Genomic DNA, 24,270 nt, shown 5'->3' with positions numbered 1-24,270 from the left:
TGAGCACCACCGGTAATATTTTTGTTCTGTATTTTGATTACATAAGAGATAATTACGCACAGGACAATGAAAAATAGAAAGAGGAAGAGGAAGCCTTTGCCCAGCAGTGGGATCTTGTAGGATAGATTAGATTAGAATAAATAATTGGCAACACCACGGGCACAACCCCTTAATTAAACCAGGTCACAAATTTTGTAAAAATCCCAGGAGGTATTTGAGCTTCTGAAAGGAGTTAGTTGGCTTACATAGTCAATAAAAGCACGCATAATGGACCACTTGCGTTTATGCGGAAAACTGAGCCCATTAAAATAACATTACATGTATATGGGACATTCGAGTATTCATTGAGTCAAGTCAGGGGCCTATGGCGGCTCAGTCATAACCCTGACACCAGGGTTGATGGGGTTGGTAATTTACTTCACAATCCACACGATAGAAGAAGAAGAAGAACATGGGACATTTGCCCATACATGTTGTGCCGACCCCACCTAGAGTGAGATAAGGGCAGGAGGATGATGATGATATAGTGGGAAGTTTGCTCACTTCACAATAGTGGTCCATACGCGAGGATACGCGGAAAGTCCCCCACGTGTGCTTAGGTGTAGAGTTTTGCGGAAACGAGCTCATTTAGCTTAATCATAACAGACCATGGTAAAGGTGACAAGACCTACCCTGAGGATAGCCCTGTGTAACCTATGGGTTTGGAAGTGAACCAATGATCTTCATTTTCACTACCTATTATTATCGTCAACATTGATTCGACTCCGTTTATAGTTCTGTCAATGTTGCGGGCTACCGTTAGACCGGGAATTTTGATAATTCGAAATATCGAATTTTACTTTACTTTAGGGGAATGAGTTGTGATCTTTTAAATAGTTTCAGCAGGAAAGAAGTAACACTTACCGCGGTTTATGTGATTTTGGTCTAAAAGTACGTAGGTACATCACCTTTATCTCCAGGCCATACTGCCAGGCTAGCCCGAAACATTCCTAATGAGCAGTCTTAATATGATTCCTCTTACCTTCATTTGTTAGGGGTGGAAATATTATCATAATTGAATTTGTAAGATTTTGACTGCAAAATGAACCAAAAGTGGTTTTGAAGCGGGCAGCAGTGGTGGTTTTGACCGGTTATTTATGAGTTTTGAGAGTAAAATCATAACAAAAATATCTTATTATCGCCACCTTACACTATAAATACGTGTACCATCTTTATATGTATTTATTACTAGAAATTCGTAAAAACATGTATCATTTTACACAATAAAACCGAAAAAATAAGTCATGTTAAATCACTTGACACAAATTCGTTATAGTTTATCGTTTGTGTCAATTGATATAAGTTACGTTTCTTTACTTTTTAAAGAAAATAAATAGAATTTTGCCTTTCTACAACTTTATGAAATAAACTTTCTTCCAAGACATTTTGTTTTTTGTAGAATAAGACTGTAAAATTGTTAACTGAAATATGATATATCAACGATGACTTTTGTATAGTTATGTGTGTAAAAGGGTATAAGTAGACTTGTATCAATTTACACAGTATAAAAGTTGGTGTCAACTGATACATGTAATTTATTTTGATCCTCTACCATTTCTGTTTAGGTTCTAAATATAACTAAATATTAGAAAAGAAACCTTCCATCATCACCTATCGACACATCTAACTTCTGTTCCATTACTCCTTATAAGTCGCGAGCTAGAATGTTTTTAACTTTAAACTCGATTTTCTCAAAACTTGAATTTTGGACTTGTATTACTTTTCACCGACGGTACAGAAATAAGGCATTATGCTTTAAACAGGCTCTGCCTGAATGTCCATAACTGACATCACAATTTCAAATATACAAAAAAAAACATAACTTGTACTAATCTGATGGCTGAGTTTCAAACATTCATTTTTTTATATAGCCGAAATTACCTACGATGAGTAGACAAATATAGTGGTATGAAACTCAAAAATAGTGTTACAAAGTGAACCACTGCAGCCAAGACACTAGTTTATACAGCTGTACAATGACAAATGGTGCAACGGGACGGTAATCCTTCGGGTACAGAATCTTTTGTTGCGGGTCACAGTTAGTCAGTATGTCGGTGACAATAGTCTCATGGTCGTAGGGGGCGCTCTTATGTTTGAAACCTTTAATGCCATCACAGTCGGTTAAATGTAAAGTCTTATTGAAGCAAATGCGAATTTCGACAAGCCAGCTCTTTCCGTCGACGTTTCTGCATTCAATGGCTGGGTTGACACGGAGTTTCGTAGTGACGGCCAAGTAGATATTGACAAGTGTGTACTGAACTTCATTGGACGGGACAATTTTGGAAGCGGCTAGTATGTCAGACATGGTGTATTTACGCATCCAGTTGAGACCGTTGGAGAAGTACTTGAACTCGGAGTTGAGAGGTTCCAGTTCAGCCGCACACGTGCCGTGCTTCGTCCATTCGTGAGACCATAAGGCGTAAGTTTCTGTGTCTGTAATCACATAAATTATTTAAGCATCATGGAAATTAGCAGAAATCAGTCAATCTACGTAGTAAACGGTTGAAACTCCATTACCGGACTTGCACCATTTAATTTATCTTAAGTGCAGTTTTCTTACAATAAGTCCATAATAAAGGCTATATCTATCTATCTATCTATCTAAGTGCAGTTTTCACTAACACAGTTGATAAGACCACTATAGACGGCGATTCAGCTCACCACTTGTTGGGCTAAAAGGAAGCTCGTTGAAGTGTGGGTACCTGTTCATCTTGCAATGGATGTATCTCTGACTACCCCAGATTAATTTATCTTAACTTCTGTTTTTTTACTAACTCAGTTGGCACCACCATTATAGATGGCGATACTGCCCACCACCATGTTGGTCTAGCAGATAGCTCCATGACGTGATGTGAGTGCTTAGTTCGTCTGGCAATGGATGTATCTCTGAATACCCCAGTTTGGATTTGGTGCTGAGCTTATGTTATATGTTACATAGTAAACATAGTATAATGGTGAGCACATGATATGTAGTATCAACATCACATTTGAATTAATTTTGTAATAAATGGAATGTAATTTATTCACTTTTAAAGATTTGTACACCTTACACATATTTGTTTTACGAAGGAACAATCTAGCAATAATCTGAGCTTAGAATCTAATGTAGAAAAATAATGTATAAAATTCTATTACTGGAGAAATGCTCAACATTCATTCAATTTTAATGTTTTTTTCTGAAAATATAAAACATAATATTCCTATTTGTTATAACTATAATTTAGTCTCTTTAAAGAATTTTCAGAGCAGTGAATGTAAAGCTGTTGTAATTAAAAACCAGCCAGGACATTTGCAACACTTCTATAGATCTTTAAATAACATTACATAATGAATAATGAAACACTTTCTGTGAAAATAAAATGCTTACTGCTTACTAATGATTTTATATCCTACATCAATGTATGTGAAGAAATTCCAAGAGAGTTAATAAATTTTATTTAAAACAAAACCTTTTCTCTACTGTAATATTTGTAGAAAGCAATGAAAAATGCCAAGGAAAACCCTTTCAAAGAGCTTGTTTTATTGTTATTATAAACGAAACAACAAAGCATGCATTTTGTATAATTATGTTATAATATGTCCTCATTATGTTAATTAAAACTTTGAACCAATAGTGTTTTAAGAAACTTTTATTATACTTGATATATTTAGAACAGATATTACATTATATCACAGCAAAACAGGTTTAGTATGGTACCATGTTCTCTAAAAATGATTATGTGGGAACACACATACAAACATAGAAAGCAGACATGAACATAGTTTCACTTTGTCCTGCCCAATAAAAATACTTTTGCGACTACAAACACTGAAATATTAATTTTATAATAAATAGGAAAATATTAGCAAACATAACTGACTAAAGTAATTACTAGTGGAATTTATTTTATTATCAAACAATACATACTAATATGTACTAATTGCTATGATAAAGAAGTGTTTAAAGGTGCTTTATCAACTATAAAGCATAACCTTAGCTTATCAGCTGTAAAAATAACAATTTAAAAAAATGTCTCACCTCCTTCAATGTTGGTCCATAATTGAGTAAGAGGTGCCTCAATGGATTTTACGGCCTCAGGGTCGAAATGCCAGGATCTGTTGCAATACGCGGGCCCGATGGTGTGCAGTTTAGTCGGCCACACGCCATGGATGGTCCAGATCTCCGGATTAGATGGCAGTGAACACTTATGGGACGGGTTGTGTTGTTTCCACTCCTTACACACAGTCTGGGGCCATTGTTGTGTAAAGATCAGCAAGTCCCAGGCGTACTTGTCTTTCACACTCACTGAATACGCGTAATTGGAGCTAAAACAAAAGATACGGGTTACTTTCACGAATAATTAGTTGGAACCTCAAGGAGACACGAATCTTACCTTAGAACAATCATGAAAAGTAGGAAACCAAAACTGTCCGTCCACATGGCGTCGCTATGAACACAAGCGCGGCACAGGAACTTGTAAATAAATTACGTAAAACACTGTAATCTTAGTAGAAATACACAAACGTTGCAAAATTCACATAATTTCGATTTTGACGTTTTATTCTAAATTGTCATACTTTATAACGACGCTTGCTGCTTTGTTCGCAGGAGACAGAATTGTATAGTTCTGTCTCTTTTTCACTGCGTATCAATGTTCATAAGTACGAAATGCAAACACAGCTGTCAATTTTAGTGATGACGGAAATATCGAGAACGTTGTCGATTGCTTTAAAATATTTATCGATATGCATAATCCCTAATGGGGTGGGCAGGGCCACATGAAAGTAATCAGAAGACAGCTTGCAGCCAATGTGATATGAAGTTCTACTAGTATCTATCTAATTATTATTTGATAGATCATCAGGCCTCATACATCTTTCCCAGATGATTTATACAGTGTTTAAAAGGCACTTTTTTCTGACTAGTTAGACGATACCTACCTAACCTAAACCCAAAACCTAACCTAACCTAACTATTAAGGATTATGAATAAACCATTAGATATGGTGACGACTGGTCATTCAGAATCAGCCCAACCCAACGTCCATAATATGTAATAATTAACCCTATTAGAAAGAAAAGAAAATGTCGGTTTTTAACACATGTCTGGGAAAATTGACGGACCTTATGTGTTTTCCAGCCAGTCCTAACATATTAATAACGATCTGTATTAGGTAGGTATCTCGTACACCACGGATAAAATATTGTGTACCTACTTAGTAAGTAAATACCTAATGCTAAAAAAGAAATGCTGAATAGAGTCTCCCTACTTGAGCTCCATTTGTATAATGTAGAACTCGATCTACAGACAATATGTCTACTAAAGACTACTATTCATTCGAGACACTTTCTTTCAAGCTAGTTGTGTAAGCTGAGACACATCGAACTTAACTAAAAATATGTAAGTATACTCGTAGGTTCTGAGTATCGTTTTGTTTTCAAACTAGGTGCTTATGCTCATACATTCAAGAGAGATTGAAGGAAACTAATAAGTAGCAAGGAAGGTTTTCAATGAAAGCCCCCAAATTTTTTTACAACTTTGTGTGACTATTGTGTTACCCGAAACAAACAAAATCTTCATACAAAAGACATCAACGCACGCAATCTTACATCTTTACTAACGGAGGAAAAGAGAAAATGGTAATTTAACATCAATAAAGCTACTAACCAAACTTGGAAAGACAATTACAAATCTAAACAACTCACGCTCTTAATCCCCATCGGGGTGAGCACAACCACAAGTTATCAAAAACAACTTGCAGCACATAATGCAATCACACTTGGTAATGCAATCCTATAAAATTGCGAATGTCAAGCAATACGAATGCTAATGTGTGAGGCGGAAGGCAAGAGGGAAACCACTGCCCTATTTTTCCCAATAAAAGTAGCATGAAGAATGCTAAACTGACAAGGGGGATTCAAAAGCCACATCAAAGCAATTCATCTAAAAAAAGCAATATTTCTAAGTATGTGACACTTGTTTGCATTGCGTACTTAATTTTACATGCGCAAATGTCAAATTGCAATATTGTTTTTTTGACCATTTTTTGGCCTTCTTTTTTTGACGTGACTTATAGTAAATTTGGCGCAAAAGGCTTTATCTACCTGACCGAACGGTAGATACTCTAAATCAGCGACCATGTATGAAGATTTTATGGATGTAGAAGATGCGAAAATGGTGTGTCAGGGTTGTACGGTCACGAGCATTAATATGTATACACTTTCGTACCATGTCACATTAACTTTTTTGACAAATTGAACTGTAAGTCTCACTAAATGTCAATTATGTTAGTGCGACAGAGTCCTAAAGTGGGTACATTATATGGTCGTAAGGCCCAAAGTCCTTTTAAAATCCAAATCCCATTGTTTAATTATTGTGTCTGGAAATCCGGGCCTTACGAGGTTATTGCTCATGACTCATCATCATCATCACCAGCCCATTAACGTCCCCACTGCTAGGGCACGGGCCTTCCCTATGGATGGATAGGGAGATCGGGCCTTAAACCACCACGCGGGCCCAGTGCGGATATATTGGTGATTATTAACGACTGCCAATGCAGCCGGGACCAACTACTTAACGTGCCTTCCGAAGCACGGAGGAGCTCGAGATGAAAACGGGAGCGGAGAGTTACCGTGTAGTATTATTCCTTATTCTATGCCCATATCATGTTAACCTGTTGCTCCTCAATTTCCCAATGACTGTAACCAGTTACTTGGAAGAAACTGATTTAGAGTAATAAGACCGCCGTTGCACTCCTCTTATGTTATATGTTAATTTTTCAGTTTTGTTTTTGCGCAATAATGTAAATCTCTGATCGATTAAAAAAAATACCGAAGAAAAAAAACGGAAAAAAGGTTGTATTTCTAGTTGTCATATAGTTTCTGTGTTATCTGTAACGTGTACAGTAATAAAATAAATACATTTGACGGATCGAAAAGTTAATTCTTTATTGAATATTACCTTTATAGATATTATTACATCCCGTGACTATTAGTGCATCGTTCGGTTCTGGAAGTTTCCTTCGACGTGAATCGCTAAAAATCGTTATTTACTCGGCTCGTAAACTGCACTGCGCAGTAGTGAAAAGCTGCACATATTCATAGCACAGAGATTATACCTCTATACTTATAAACATAGTATCAAGATGTTTCTAACCGACTTCAAAAAAGATCATCAGTTCGACTCATACATAACATAACAGAAACCCTAAAATATCGAAATAGGGTGAGGTGCATCCACCACAAGATGAACTAAGTAACCACGCCTTACTGACCTTTCTGCTAGACCAAATGATAGGCTCGAGATGAAAACTTTTTTTTTGTGGTCACCCATCCTATGACCGGCCTTTGCGAAAGTTGCTTAACTTCAACAATCGCAGACCGAGCGCGTTTACCGCTGCGCCACCGAGCTCCTCATTTAAGCGCTATACATCGCATGTAATATTCAGGTGTTTGTGTACTTTGTATGAGTATATATACGTAGACTGTTATAATCAAAGCTAATAACAAGGTAGGTAATGTAGGTAATGAGATATGAGACCGGCTATAGGTGGCGAGCTGTGTCACCGTCCAATAATGGTCGACCCAACCGTGTTAGTGGAAACAGCACTTACAATAAATTAATAACTGATTGATGCAAGTCGTCGTTGAGAAACAAGCTGGTGACTCAAAGGATTTAGTGTTTTATTTAAGTATGTTTAATAACAGTACTTTAAGTGCACTTTTTCCTTAGACAGGCCGGTGACCCGGGCTTTTTGTACCGTTCGCGTAGCCCCATTTGGCGTTTTTCTTTCACGTCATTCGGTCCGGTGCGCCGAAGAAAAAGGTATCGCGTGCGTCACAATAGGATGAACACGTATGCCTACAATTATTGCAGATGCATTATGGACCTCTCTCCGCGGGCCCACTGGCAATTAGCGCCCCGGCTCAAGAATTATATACTTTACCAGAGTGGGATTTGACGTGGGTCTGTTTAGACTAAACTTGGCAAAAAGTCTCAAACAAGGGTTAGGTATGCTTAATTTAACACTGGATTTCGACATTGCGTATTATCTTATAAGAACTTTAATGCCTATGTTTACTTAAATAATAAACATTTGTTACGTAATCTCTCCTCTATTTTTTATTTTGTTGTGACTAAATAGCCCACACACGCAGAAGCAGAATAAGTTATAACTCCGTTTAAAAGTTAAATCCGTTGAATTCTAATGATGGTGTAAGAAAAGCGAGAACCTAATTCGACTATAATTCGTAGCCAATCGTATAGTATGTTCACTATTTGATTCCATTTTTAAAATACACACATTTATATGTGTGTTTTATAATATTTGCACTTTTTAGTACATAAAATGCCCTCAGTCGACGCCCTGAGCCCAGGTTCGCGCCCATCTGGGCACCCTCAAGTTTATTTTCTTGAATTTTGTACCGGATTACACTCCTCATCACTTCACATTTGTCACAATAAGTCACGTCCAAAACTTATTTGTTATCGTCTCCCTAGCATTATCCCGTTTTTCACAGGGTCCGATTACCTAACCTGATGATTTGACAGGTTCGGTTTTTACTTCCAAACTGCGAAGGGAAAACCATCGCAATACAGGTTAGGGCACATACCTCCGAAAATGTGTTTCTCGGGAATGTGGGTTTCCTCACGATGTTTTCTTTCACTAAAACAAAAAAAAACTATGTGTTTTTAATAAATAATAAATGAGTTCGATTTCACCTGATTCCCACCCTGTCCAATAGCATCCTAGGCACGCCTAGACTAGTGGAAAGAAGCGCAACACTTGCATAGCGATGCGATTGTTAGCTCGTGCCAGTTTTTCCGAATCGTAGGCGCTTGTTAACTGCATTTTTTTAATATAAAATAAATGTCTACTTTATGAACTGTGAAGCAGACAGACTTAAAACGCCATTAAAGTTTTAAATGTTAAACTGCGGTTAATATTAACGTAAAGTATCAAGGCGTACGGTCGAGCAAAAAAATATAAACTTGGTATATATGGTACAGTTATGATTAACGAAGGGAAATTTAAAGAATCTTCTATATAGGTCGTAATATTTTGCCTACTTTTACTAATAACGATTCAACGATATTAATAAACTACTTATATACTATTCAAAAGAACTGTTGCATACACTTAGCCAGTAGAAACTTATACAGATATGGGCTGCATGGCCTTTCATGGATCATTAATTGAATAAATAGATCAATAATTACAAACTGTTGAAATTCCTCGTAAGAGCATTTCGCAGAAGTGTTCAAAATTCACGCCGAAATTACTAAACCGATTCTAATGAAATTTGGTACAGAGATAGATTAGACCTTGGGAAAGAACATTGGATACTTTTTTATAATATTGTGGAATAATAACAAACCATCTCCAGGGTTTTCTTTTTCTGGTAGAGACCTTGTCAGACAAAATATTAAGATGAAGAGAATAAAAATAAATAAATAAATAAAATGAATATTGAGATTTTTAAATATTTTTTGATAGTCTGTTATAATTGCACAATAATATACAAATTGTTCTATGTTCTTTTGAACACGTGCAGCTGCTTGTCTTCCCGGGCATGTCGTAAAAACCGAGAGAGGGATTATGTCGTCTAACATGATGGACCAATATTATGGGTGATAGGCTGATCCCTTATCACCATAAGGCTTGTCATATCCAGTTTACGACGTCGTAACAGTGGCTGCAAATTGTCTTTGTAAACTTGTGGCTCTGGCCACCCCATTAGGGATTACGGGCGTGAGTTTATGCATGTATGTATGTTCTATCAATCAATCAACCAATAATACTTTATTGCACAACGAAATATACAAAGGACATAAACGTACGAATAAAAACATAAGCACAATACGCGGCCTTATTGCTAAACAACAATTTCTTCCAGGCAACCTTAGGATTCTATGTTCTTTTCCAATGTCTAATCTATCTCTGTACCAAATTTCGTTAGAATCGGTTTAGTAATTTTGGCGTGAAAGTGTAACAAACAGACAGAGTCACTCTCGCATTTATAATATTAGTAAGGATGACGTATAAAATGTAATGGCAACGCGGCAAGTAACGGCCTCCTTGGTCCAGTGGTTGAGCGTTGGGCTCACGTTCCGGAGGTCCCGGATTCGAATCCCGGTGGGGACATATCACAAAAATCACTTTGTGATCCCTAGTTTGGTTACGACGTTACAGGCTGATCACCTGATTGTCGAAAAGATGATCTGTGCTTCGGAAGCCACGTTAAGCCGTTAGTCCCGGTTACTATATTGATGTAAGTAAGTAGTCGTTACATGAGCCATGGCAGGGGCCTTCGGCGGCTCAATAATAACCTTGACACCAGGGTTGGTGGGTTGGTATTCCGCCTCATAACCCACACGATAGAAGTAGACTCACTTCTAATAAATCATCAAATCATTTCAATCTAAACGTCTAACGGGTAATTTTCTCAGCAGTTGAGCAAAATGAGGATTATATAGGGCCAGTATACTTGTGGAGATAAAGGTAGGGCACCTTCTCAATGTCGCGGGTTCGATGCCCGTTCCTGCGACCCCGGCCGAGATAACTCAAACGTATACGGACAAACGCTATTATAATATATGCAAAAACGCACGCCCTTAAGGCCTTACGGAGGTAGGTAGAGAATAAATATAGAATTGAAGTTTTACTAAAATGCTACCTTGTATAAATAGAATCATTTATTGGTTGATGTACGAACACGAGTACTAATATGTACACACTTTAAAACCATGTCACATTAACTTTTTTGACAAATTAAACCGTAAGTCTCTTAAAATGTCAAATATGATAGTGCGACAGGGTTCTAAAGTGGGTACATGATATTACTCATGACTGTACATAGGTTTACCTATGTGTAGGGCTATTTAATAGAACCGACAGACAGTAGAACTTTGATACGATCAATATCTTTAACTAGTTTGTGAAAAGTCGATGTTGTCTGGAGAGACAACATCGTCTTCTCGACTTTATTTCATCATCATTAATTTAAGAGAAACCCTCTTATCGGCATTCTCCATTCTTGACTATCAAAGGTGATCAAAGGCCAATTCTTTGACTTCTTTATAAGACTTCTTTTAATTTATAGCATGTAAGCTCCTCTTGGTCTTCCCTTTCGTCTCTTTCCTTCTGTCTTCTCTTCTATGATGTTTTTAATAAAATTCGTCGTGTCTTTATTAATTTTATCAGTTTGCAGAATTTGGACAAACGCCTCCTCCATTCCTACCTATCCATTTATACCTATTAATCGCTGTTCTTGGCCATTTCTTCCTGCTATAGTTTTCATTCTCTATTAATGAAACAGGATGAAACTATTTATAAGTACCTACGAATAAATAATAATAAGTACCTCAACGCAAAACAAAAAATATAACATAATTTGTTAATGATTGTCGAATATGTTTTCGAATTCATGTTTGGATCATAAATGATTATCACGTGCTCAGTGGTGAAGGAAAACATCGTGAGGAAACCCACATTCCCGAGAAATGCATTTTCGAAGGTATGTGACCTAACCTGTATTGGGCTGGTTTTCCCTTCGCGGGTTGGAAGGCCTAAAAGGCAATCGGCAGGCGGACCCTGTGACTGGACATAATTTTTGTTGTTAAGAGCTTAGCAATAGATGTTTAGCATTGTTAGTAATCATAAAAAGTTATATTTTACTTAATAATATTAAGTCCTTTATATTAAGTCAGTACATCAAAAGAAGTTAAAGGTAAGTAAGTACATAATTTGACCTTTTCATAGTTTGAAGACCTGCAGGTTATTGCGCTTAAATAACTTTCTAGTGACCGTCAAATATTCGAATGATCCCATTTTTCTTAGAATTCATCTTGTGAAAGCATTTGTCAGAATAACAAAGTATACTAGAATATAAAGGCATGTCAATGGTTCATGATATTACGAAAAACGACAGTGTAATCGCATAAAATGTATTGAATTGACATTGGCCCCGATTTCTGCAGACACTTCCTATTTTTATTTTAAGTTATACCCGTTATTCTCTCATCCGCCGAAAAGGAAAGGGACGGATGATTGACAACTGTTAATTTTAAAATGAATGAATAGCCCGGGTGAATAAAATAGGCATCTCGCTGATATCCAACACCTTTAATGTGTGTTGTCAACTTAATTATGTCGGGTTATTATTGATCAATATACAATTTCTGGAAGGTTTTTTTTTTAAATTCCTGCCTAAAGTTTTATTGGCGTGTGTTCCATAAAATTTATGACTGTAGATTGCCCGTCCCTTTCCTTTTTGGTGGATAAGAAAATGACAGGTATAACTTAAAATAAAATGAGATGGAGTGTACTGGAAACAGCACTATTATAATTACAAAAATAACATATCAGTCCCATATATTTTATTCGAGTACACTATCGTTTTTTCCAGCGGAAAAACTACAATATGTCACGTCAAAACTCCTTTTTTACCGGATGATAACCCTCAGCTCTCACCAGCCACGTAAAAAAAACTACTTACAGCTTTTCTTATTTGTTTGTAACTTGGCTAAGTCCCTAAAACCCGTGTAGGACTTTTAGCTTTTCGCTTGATTCGCTTTGTAAAAAAAACCATTTTTTTTATTTAATTGCTTTAATACGAATTTATTGCAATATTTATGTATTCTGTTATTTATTTGGACTAGTTCCGATCCAATAGATATAAAGGCAACAATAAGACTTTGAAGGATTTTTGTTTTTAATGTAGCACTCACACGTGCTTAGAGAGGACTTTGTTTAAAAACGCTTTCCTAAGTGATTTCCGACGATTCTTACCTAGTTATCCGCAAAAGCTCAGTCGCATTCCTTACGCAAGACAAAGTACAGTCACGAACAATATCATGTACCCACTTTAGAACCCTGTCGCAATATCATAATTGACATTTAATAAGACTTACGGTTTAATTTGTCAAAAAAGTTAATGTGACATGGTTTCAAAGTGTATAGATATTAGTACTCGTGGCCGTACAACAACGCAACATACATACCTACATATATACACATAGATATAGTCCCCTTACAGCGAAAATCACATTTATAAGCGCCTTTTTGAAAAATCACATTTAAATGCGATTTTTGTTAGTTTCATCATCACCAACATATCCCTACCATTATCCCGTTTTTCACAGGGTCCGCTTATCTAACCTGAAGATTGGACAGGTCCGGTTTTTTACAGAAGCGACTACCTGTCTGACCCTCCAACCCGCGAAGGGAAAACCAGCCCAATACAGGTCAGGTCACATACCTTCGAAAATGCAGTTGTACCAACAGGGCTACCACTATAACTTGTTAGTTTCAATCCAGGTAATAAATTGCGTTGTCATTTTTTTCGCGTACATAACATAACAAATACTTTATTGCACAAACAGGAAAAAACAAAAAACAAAACAAAAGAGAAATAGAATTAGTACAATAGGCGGCCTTACTAAAATTAATTGAAGAAAATCACATTAGAATGTGATATTTCAAAAAGGCGCTTACATGATTTATACGATGAGGAGACGAATAACAATATGACCACATTGTTTACTTACCAGAGCCGATCTATTTCCACTAGATTAATTTCCCGGGCATTGCTCTCGATAGTGGAAATTAATGCGATATCGGCAAAAAGCGCGCATGAGTTTCCGGACGACGAGGCGGCGCGTGCGCTGAAAAAGGTGCGCACGCCGCTCGCGTGCCGTGACGCGTTTTTCTGATTAATTAGTGGTGCGCGCACGCTACTCTGAGTGGCATTTCGCGGGGGTAGTTTACACTAGCTACTTACAATGTTGTATTTTCTACTATTTAAGTACTAGCAGTTTCCGTCGGACTACACTACTCTACAAATAAAGTCAACGCACTCTTACCAATAAGTAATTTGTTTTCTCCTTCTATCGTATGGGTTGTGAGGTGAATTACCAACCTCATCAACACTGGTGTCAAGAGTGATTATTGAGCCGCCAAAGGCCCCTGACACGGCTCATGTAACGACTACTTACTTACATCAGTAAGTAATAACCGGGACCAACGGCTTAACGTGCCTTCCGAAGCACGGAAACTTGATGCACGGTAATTTGTTTTAAATCTAACTTAAATCTTTAGCTCATGAAGTCTTTAATGAGAGTGGAAGAAGCGAAAGTGTTAAGTAAGTACCTATGTCCGGATTGCAGGAAGTGTAATTCCGTGGTCTCTGCTTACCCCAAAGGGAAATAGGCGTGATCTTATGTATGTTAAAATTCAAATTCAAAAATATATATAAAAGAAAAAAAAATAAAAAAAAATAAAGAAATAAATAAATAAGTAAATAAATAAAAATAAAAATATATATATTCAGTAGGTAACATAGTTACACTTTGAATCGTCAATTTTTACATATAACGAACGTCTCATCCGCCTAAAACTACTGCAGCTTCTCACAACCTGTACAGCCGGGGAAAAGAAGCTGCAAGAAAAACCTCGGCACAGGGCCCTAAACGTTCTTTAAAAAAAAAACATAAAATATTGGTAAGTATACGTACAATTGAGTAATTTAGCTGCCTAATATCAGTTCTCAGACAATTAATCCCATGCTGAAGATATGAATATCTTCTAAATAATCACTAACTTTATAATAACCTTTTTTGTAAAGTTTTTGTTTAACTACTGTCTTAAAACAGTTGAAAGGCAAATTCTGAAAATGTAACATTGTTCCTTGGCAAATAAGTATATTTTGAGGGTAGGCAGAAAAAGACATGTAACAGGTACTATTTTTTCCTGTCTATGTGTGTAATATTTACTTTATATTTAATTACATTTAAGTAGTAGGTAATTATGGGGTAAATAATGAATTATTTACTGATAAGTATATCCAGCCCATCACCTATGCTATGCCTATCACGTTACACAGTACGTGATCCCTTGTCCGTCTTTAAAGGTAAGCTATTTGCGATGTAGCATGAAACGTTGTTTTTTTTTTTTACCTTTAATCATTTATGGAATGCCTTAGCTTTCCCATGAAAAGTATCGGCGTCCGAAGGACGTAATATACGATCCCGACGACCCGATTACTCTAGCCATAGAGGCAGCCAATCAGCTCGCGACACCAAACACTTCAGGATCCCGATACCGACCCCGCCGGCGTGGTCGACGATTTCCCTCATTCAGCGCTTATCGCTATCGACCCACTAGGGTCGATTACTTCTTTCAAATATTTTTCCTCTCAGACGACGCCCTGAGCCGAGGTTCGCGCCCAACTGGGCACTCTCAGGCCTGTTGTCTTAAACGTTGTACCGGGTGAGAGCCTTAAGCGCTCCCCATTTGTCCGGCCAAGTAGTTAATGCCATGTGCGGCAAATCTACAATAAGTCACGTCAAAAAAAGCCTTAGCTTTCTCATAAATATAATTTATACGTATATAGATGACTAGCTTGGGGTTGAATACTAAACATATTACTTTTTTTATTATTACACAATACTATAAACAATTGCAAAGTACATTATCGTGTTTAGTACAGTACATCACAAACTTAAAAAGTTTTGCAGTGCATTGCAGATTCGTCGATTATAATAGGTAACAGATTAACAAATTATAACAATAATAATAATAAACGTTTATTGCATGAATTCAGGTTAGGTTAGACAACAACAACAACAAGAACAACATGAAGAACAACACACAACAAACACAACAACAACACAAAATAAGATAACAAGATGAAGTACTTGATAAGTAGTGCTTCTCCACACAAATTACAAATTGTATTTTCTCCTTTACTTATAACAAGGCAGCAAGTGTATTTCCCACCTTATCACAAAGAACGCTGTATCCATCGAACGGAAACTTAAAATCTTATAAATTGGTAATTCGATATTGATTTGGTGTTAATTCTGCTGCGAACATGATGATCATCATCTGTGCTCCATTTTCTACCAACACGGACAGTTAGACAGAAAAATAATTATTTACACATAACATAGCATCATGCTTGTATCCCCTGGTGTACAGCATAAGAATAGGTGTATAGCATGAGTATTTTTTTCAAGTCCTATGTAACCCGACAGGATTAAGTTGACAGCACACGTCAAACGGATTGCATATGAGCGAGATGCCTATTTTATTCGCCCGGATTATTCTTTCATTTTAAAATGAACAGGTGTCAATCATCCGTCCCTTTCCTTTTTGGCGAATAAGAAAATGACGGGTATAACTTAAAATAAAATTAAGTGTCTACTTAAAATAAACTGTGCTCGTGAGCTCGTTGGGCACCTTGTGGCCTGTTGTCTTAAATGTACCGAGTGAGAGCTCGCAGCGCACCTCATTTGTCCGGCCAAGCAATTATATTTTGCTGCCAAGTAACATACAACCGAATGACCAGTCATGACATGACTTAGGGTACCGGATTTTTTACAATAACCCTGCAATAGCCATATTAATTTGTGACTATGAATCGAGCGGTGGATTTGGAATCTGTAACCGGTCGGAGAATGCCGCCAACTTCCGTTTTAAAAGGTGTGCGATGTATTTTACGTGCATAGCATATATGCCTCACCACGAATATGAAGATGCAGACATTACGAGGCATGTGCCCGCACGCCTCGCAATATGTGTAGCCGCCTTAATAAACAGTCACCCGGAGAAGATTCACCGTAATGCCTCCAGCCGGGTCTGCATGACAACCGCGCCGCGCGCACGCGAATTATATCTAGCGCTTCGACCAATAAACGATACGAATGCTATCTACGTAGATGGACGTCAAACGGCTATTGGTCGAAGGCCTCGATAAAATTCGCGCCGCGCGCGGCGCGGTTGTCGTGCAGAGCCTACTGGGGTGGATAGAAATATAATCACTAAACGACAATTTGCTAGAAATTCTAAACCTAAGCCGTATGGTGCCAGGATTTTATATAGTTCATCATGTTGGATAAAACATACTTTTCCTTAATGCACTCATTAGACATAAGTACACTTATTAATATAATACTTGTTATATGACTTTTTTCTCTATGTTTATTTCTTATAAAACTACACAAACATAACATCCTTATACGCTTTTAAGAAATTTCTGTATTAATCAGACCAGGGGGGTTAAAATGGCCACATCGAAGCAATTCATCTAAGAAAGAAATATTGCTATTTGACAGTTGGTTGCATTGCGCACTTACTTTTATATATGAGCAAATGTCAAATTGCAATATTGCTTTCTTAGACGAATTGCTTCGATGTGGCCATTTTAACCCCCAGAACCTGTAACCCCCTGAACCTTTATTTAGTAAGTAATCAGAATTTCATAATTTATCTTTGACCTAGGAAACTACCCAATATAATATATTGGGATGTAGTCGTGAGCTTCTGTTGTTGTTATTTTTACAATCCGGATGAAAATTGAAACCACATTTTTTATCTGGATTGAAATTAGCTCGTCTATTAGCTTGTCTATAACAAATCGTCACACTGGCCCACTTCCGCTGAGCAAGCCCGCTAGTTTCCTGGCTTACTCCGACAGTGACTCATCAGTGAAAGTGTATGACACATCCTACATTTTACGCAATATAATAACTGCGCAAACAATAACAGTGTAAGTAATAATATAGAATAGAAAAAGTTTATTATAAAAGGACGCCACACACAAAAAAAAGACAACAACATCATATCAAATATGACCTCCAGAGAAGTGGAAATTATTCATACAAATCCTAAACAAAGATAAAACCTTCTAGATTATTTTCTACGAGACTGGGGTTGAAGAAAAAACATACATTTGTTCGATTGCTGAGTTTTTTGACGTAACTTATTGTCGGTTTGCCTCAAATGACAATAACTACTTGGCCGAACAAATGAGCAGCATTCCGATCATTATAATCCTTTGATACTACATTGAGCCGACCGGAAATCGAATCCGGGTTTTCTAAATTAGGTGAACAAAATGTGTAACCCCCAGATCTGGTGGCATGGAATAATACAACGAATTTATTTTTTTTCAAAAATTTAGGACACACAATGATTATGCTAACTACTTAGCATCGTTAAACCATGGTTTGTGTCGATAAAACGGCAACTCTCCGCTCCCCACCAGCGTCTGAACTAGGTTTACCTCACCCTCTCTCGAACATAGTTTAGACTTGAAACGTGAAGACAGCGCGCGGACCGTTGTTGCTGGGGGGTTAAAAAGGCCACATTGAAGGAACTAATTCATCTAAAAAGTAATATATGTCTTTTCGACATTTCCAGTTAAAAATACATAAACAAATACATTCCATTGAACTACAATTGACACAACACACATACATTTTAAAATAATAATAAAAAAAATCTATAAATAACAAATGTCCTCTAGCTCACCACATCGAGGCAAAGTCCCCAGAATACTGGCCACGTTGCCTCTGCACCGCCAAACTGACACTTAGGGCAAATGCTTCGATGATGATTACCTTACCTTCATATGCGCAAATGTTAAATTGCAATATTACTTTTTAGATGAAATTGAAGCATGCTAACATAAAGCAATTCAGATATCGGTGTAGTTTAGGTAGATAACCTGATTAAGAAGCACAGCGTCACATTATAAGGTCAGATATCGCATACACGTGTGTTAAGAACGTTTGAGGAACCTAAATTTATGATCTGATCTAGAACAGATTTCAATACAAAGAACCAGTCATCGCATATCGTTACCGTTACTTAAAACAAACTTAAGTAAGTACATAAATATATCCCGTAATATAAGTTCACGAGTATATCCCTATGAAGGACTTTTCAGGCTACGTTCTCCATAAAAAATACTAGCTTTTGCCCGCGACTTCGTCCGCGTGGCGTGTTGTAAAATAGAGATCTTTGTGTGTGTGGGAGTGCATGTCAAATTTCAAGCATGTAACTTATGCAGTTTAGATTTTTTTGATACAACATTTTTTACCCGCTAACTCCCATTTTTCAAAATACAGCCATAACTAAACTTTATATTTACTAAGGTATGCATGCATGCTAGATTTATCTACTCGTATCTTACGCGGTTTAGATTTTTTCATACAAATGTTTTTTCCTGCTAACTCCCGTTCCCGTAGGAATTTTGCAATATCCTGATGCAACTAAGCTTTAAGTTTACTATGGTATCTGCATGCCAAATTTCAAGTGTCTAACTTAAGTGGTTTAGATTTTTCATACAAAAGGATTTTCCCGCTAATTCCCGTTCCCGTGAGAATTTCGGGAATTCCTTTCTTAGTGCACCTCTACGGTACCTACACTACGTCCCTTCCAAATTTCAAGTGCCTATGTTTATGATGGCTGTGCGTTGATATGTCAGTCAGTCAGTTTCTCCTTTTATATATTTAGATTAGATGATACCAGACAAATAATCAGTTACTTACTAATTGAAATTAGACATAAAATAACCTCAACTAGGTACAATAGGGAGGTGTATGGCATGACAAATGTACGTTATGTTCAAAAATCTAAAAAATACTACGTTAACTACGCGATTTGGAGCATCCTTTTCATTAATTTATTTACTTGTTAACTGCATGTCGATTCTAGGAATCACCCGCTCATAGGAATGATGCGCCTCACTCGTTAGGAACTATTGAATTTGAATTATCTATTTATTTCAAGCAATATTTATGTCATATAATTTGTAATAATAGTGGAATGATACCACGAATGATCCAGGCTACGTTCTCCTAAAACAATATAGATGGCGTTGTACAGATTTAACGTGATAATTACCTATTTTCTCATAGCTAGGGGACATAAATTCAAAAATATAATGTAACCCGCATTGGAGCAGCGTGGAGTACGCTCCATACCCCCTCCGGTTGATTGCGGGGAGGCCTGTGCCCAGCAGTGGGACGTATACAGGGTGTTAGTGACATCGTAACGAAAACTTTGAGGGATGATTCAGGCCATGATTCTGAGTTGATATCAAGTGGAATTCCGTCGCAAAAGTATGGAACGGAAAATAATTTAAATAAGCTCTAAAATATTCATGAATTTTCCGACAGGAAATTCCACTTGATATCGATTCAGAATCATGGTCTGAATCACCCCCTTCAGTATTCGTTACAGTGTCACTAACACCCATACCTACTTGTATGGCTACTGTATGTACTTGTATGGGGTGTAAGTGACATCGTAACGAATACTGAGAGGGACGATTCAGCTGATTATTCTGAGTTAATATCAAGTGGAATTTTCCATCGCAAAAGTATAGAATTGAAAATAATTTAAAAAACCTAAAAAAATAACATGAATTTTGCGACGGAAAATTCCACTTGATATTAACTCAGAATCATGGTCTGAATCATCCCTCTGAGTATTCGTTACGATGTCACTAACACCCTGTATAGGCTGTTTATGTAAATGGGTCAGATATGTATAGAATTATGTTGCTACCTATATTGCTCCTGTTAATTTTGATCAGAATAATAAAGGTGGACTATCATTTGTAACCAAAAACAAAGATGAAAGATGCATATGAAACGCTTTACAGCGCCATCTATGTGTTTGATGGGGAACTTAGCCTGAAAAGTCCTTCATTGGGTAATTTCCTAGGTCAAAGATACGTTATGAAATTCAGGTTAAGTACTAAATAAAGACAGATCTAAAGCTGACGTTTTCTTTTTTCTATCTAAATTCTAGGCCAGGACGTTGTCTCAGAGGATTATTATTAAGTTGTAAATGTTTGTTTCCTTTTGTTGGTTGCCTGGAAGAAATTGCTCTAGAGCAATAAGGCCGCCCAAATTGTACTGTATTCATGTGTTTTGTCTGATTGTTGAAATTTTAATTCTGTGCAATAAAGTATATTTGATTTGATTTGATTATATTTGAATGAATCAATCGACTCTAGTGAAGAACATCAACTTTTGGAACTAAACAAATCTATTCCGGTTAATTCCAAAATCATAAAGGCCAATCTAAAGTTGAATCACCAGATACCTCATCTCAACGACTCTCGGAAACCGAGGTGATTCTTTTGAATTTTTCCTCTTCTACTGATATAACATAGAGAACCGGAGAGAAAATATGATTGGACACGTGATACGATACGAATCGGTTAATTTATAACAAACATCATAGAAGGAAAAATTGAAGGGAAGAGAGGAAGGGGTAGACCTAGGAGAACATTTATGAAACAAACAAAAGAGAAGGTGCAGGTCGTGTCGTATCAGGAGATGAAAGTTTTGGCGGGAAGAAGAGAGGAATGGCGATTACTCCACCGACAAGAGTGCAGCTCTTAAATAGAGAGAGAGACTGATATAGCATCATGCCCGTATCCCCGAAGGGTAAGCAGAGAAATATAGCATATACACCAACACCTTGCCAGCAATTAAGGGAGGCCCACATTAATACGCACAATTTTTAACCAAAATCGACATAGCAATAGATTTTTACTAACTGTATCCCCAAAGGGGGAGGCAGAGGTCCAATAGTACCAGAGATAAGCCCACTTCTCTACATTCGTGTTTGATTTTTACTACATAGAAAATATTACTCTCTATTATTATTTATTATAGAAGCAAAAGACACGGAGTAACACAATTACTTACAAAGGGCAGCTTAACGGCCTCTGTGGTCCAGTGGTTGAGCGTCGGACTCCCGATCCGGAGGCCCCAGGTTTGAATCCCGGTGGGGACATATCATAAAAATCACTTTGTGATCCCTAGTTCGATTAGGACATTACAGGCTGATCACCTGATTGTCCGAAAGTAAGATGATCCGTGCTTCGGAAGGCACGTTAAGCTGTTGGTCCCGGTTACTACTTACTGATGTAAGTAAGTAGTCGTTACATGAGCCATGTCAGGGGCCTTGGCGGCTCAATAATAACCCTGACACCAGGATTGATGAGGCTGATATTCCACCTCACAACCAATAACCAACAATAAACCGGGTGAGAGCCTTCAGCGCTCCCCATTTGTCCGGCCAAGTAGTTAATGCCATCTGCGGCAAATCTACAATAAGTCACGTAAAAAAACACGATAAGAAGAAGACAAAGAAGACAATTCTTTTTTTTTTAATTAAGATGGGTTTGCTCTTGACTTCGTCCACAAGGAGAAGAAGAGATCGACGTTGGAACGAGCTTAGCCAGAAAATGCCTATTCAAAGAAAACAAACAAAACATGTACATGTTATTCTTGCTAAACAGCAATTTCTTCCTGGCAACCGACAATTTTAGAGTGAGACAACAAAAAATCAGGTCCCCGATACCGACCCCGTCGGCGTGGTCGACGATTTCCCTCATTCAGCGCTTATCGCTATCGACCCACTAGGGTCGACTAATTCTTTCAAATATTTTTCCTCTCAGACGACGCCCTGAGCCGAGGTTCGCGCCCAACTGGGCACCCTCAGGCCTGTTGTCTTAAACGTTGCACCGGGTGAGAGCCTTCAGCGCTCCCCATTTGTCCGGCCAAGTAGTTAATGCCATCTGCGGCAAATCTACAATAAGTCACGTCAAAAAAAAAAAAAACAACAAAAATCCTATCTGTTCGGCTAACAGACTGCCGCATGCCAACGGCCTAGATTTTTTGCGATATTTTATCAATGTACACGTGCCATCACTTTCTCTCTTAACCCAAAAGAGATAACTGTAAGTTGACTTTTCGCTATACCTATTGCTAGACAATATTATTATTAATTACATCCATCTATCGCCTTTTTTTTGACGTGACTTATTGTAGATTTGCCGCACATGGCAAAGTCATCTGGCAAGCCGATCCCTTGGGAGGAGCAAGTCAAATATCTCGGCGTAGTCTTAGATAGACGTCTTACTTTCAAGGCCCATATCAAACGTGTGCGCGATAGCGCCGCGTTTGTAATGGGCCGTCTTCATTGTCTCCTTAACAAGCTGTTGGTATTCATCAATAAAATAACAATTTCATTACCAACTTATTTATCTCACAAACAATCACACGATCCTACGAGTTTTTGCGTTATTCAGCAGAATGGTATCTTCGTTCGTATATGGAATGTAGCTTAAAATAGCTTCGTAGCTGCGCAAACGCACCCTGTGACGTCACCTGGAATCCGCTCGGAAATGAGTCAGCCAGACGTGAGTCAGACAGGCTAGATGCTTGTTGCTTTTATACTAATGCCAGAGCTCAACTCAGAACGAAGAATTTGCTCGCAGATTTTGTTCGACTATATTAAATTGCTTGAGTAATGAGTGAGTCTTTCAGTGTCATGCTTCCGTGGCCCAGTGGGCGAGAGTTGGGCCAGTGCCACCATTCGGAGGTCTCGGGTTCGAATCCCGGGGACATATCACAACAATCATTTTGTAATCCCTAGTTTGGTTAGGACATTACAGGCTGATCACCTAATTGTCCGAAAGTAAATTTGTTAGTAGTCGTTACATGAGCCACATCAGGGGCCTTTGGCGGACCAATATTATCCCTGACACCAGGGTTGATGGGGTTGGTAATCTACTTCACAACCTACATGATGTATCTGGTTGTGAATGGAAAAAGACAGATGTTCAAGTATTAGTAATTCCCGTTTCCTACCCTACCCTTTCCTATCACCTGGCGGCGCTTAATCATTCAACAAACACGCTCACTCTTTCCCAATCATTCATTCAATTCTTGCTTCAACAACTGTGCGCGAGAGTGAGTGCCGATCTACGAGGGCCCTCGACGAGCAACGGTGTCCCCAGCGCATCCGTAAGTTTTTCCCACCTTCCCTCTGTTACTTGTATGTAGGATATTTTTGCTATAAGTATGCCCTTTTCGGTCAAACAACCAACGCGCCCTATGTTTACGTACACCACTATGGAGCTAAAGCTATCTACACCACGAACAAACAACAGAGGACGCGTTTCCCCAGCAGTGAAGCACACCACAACCAGGAATGTAAAGTATGTCTTTATCCTCAATACTCTCACGTCACCCAGAAATCAAACATGAGATCGTTGACACTCGCGAGCCAATGGCGCGCGACGGAAAAACTGACGCGCGCCCGACCGGAACAACGCTATGATCGATCCTAGTGCACTCTACCGTAGACATTACATACTTACTTACATACTTTTAGAGAGATCAATTAGTGCAATATTAGCTAATTTCAATATTAGATAACATTACAATAGCTTTATTATTAAATACATAAAAAAAGAGAAATGCCAATAATAAGTTTACACATACGTTCATAGAATACAAAACAGAACGCGTTCTATTCTGTAGTTGATCCGTTTTTTTACATGAATTACTGTAGATTTGCCGCAAATGGCATTAACTATTTGATCGGACAAATGGGGCGTGCTGAGGGCTCTCACACGGAACAAAATTTAAGACAACAG

General features: G+C 37.8%; 2 protein-coding genes across 2 annotated transcripts in view; one reads left to right on the top strand and one right to left on the bottom strand.

Moving 5' to 3' along the window:
* LOC126368402 (glucose 1,6-bisphosphate synthase) overlaps positions 1-24,270 on the top strand; it is a 116,083-nt gene that overhangs the window by 48,326 nt on the left and 43,487 nt on the right. The gene's annotated exons all lie outside the window — the stretch shown is intronic.
* On the bottom strand, positions 1,783-4,592 carry LOC126368479 (ribonuclease Oy). The gene is made up of 3 exons (XM_050012501.1): positions 4,413-4,592; positions 4,058-4,344; positions 1,783-2,472 (listed from the first exon to the last, which is right to left on the bottom strand). The coding sequence occupies exons 1-3, from the start codon at positions 4,457-4,459 to the stop codon at positions 1,967-1,969; spliced, it is 840 nt and encodes a 279-aa protein (XP_049868458.1). The 5' UTR covers positions 4,460-4,592; the 3' UTR covers positions 1,783-1,966.

The sequence above is a fragment of the Pectinophora gossypiella genome, chromosome 7 (assembly GCF_024362695.1).
Source record: "Pectinophora gossypiella chromosome 7, ilPecGoss1.1, whole genome shotgun sequence".
In the NCBI taxonomy this organism is placed as follows: Eukaryota; Metazoa; Arthropoda; class Insecta; order Lepidoptera; family Gelechiidae; genus Pectinophora; species Pectinophora gossypiella.
This window is presented reverse-complemented; position numbering and strand designations above follow the sequence as displayed.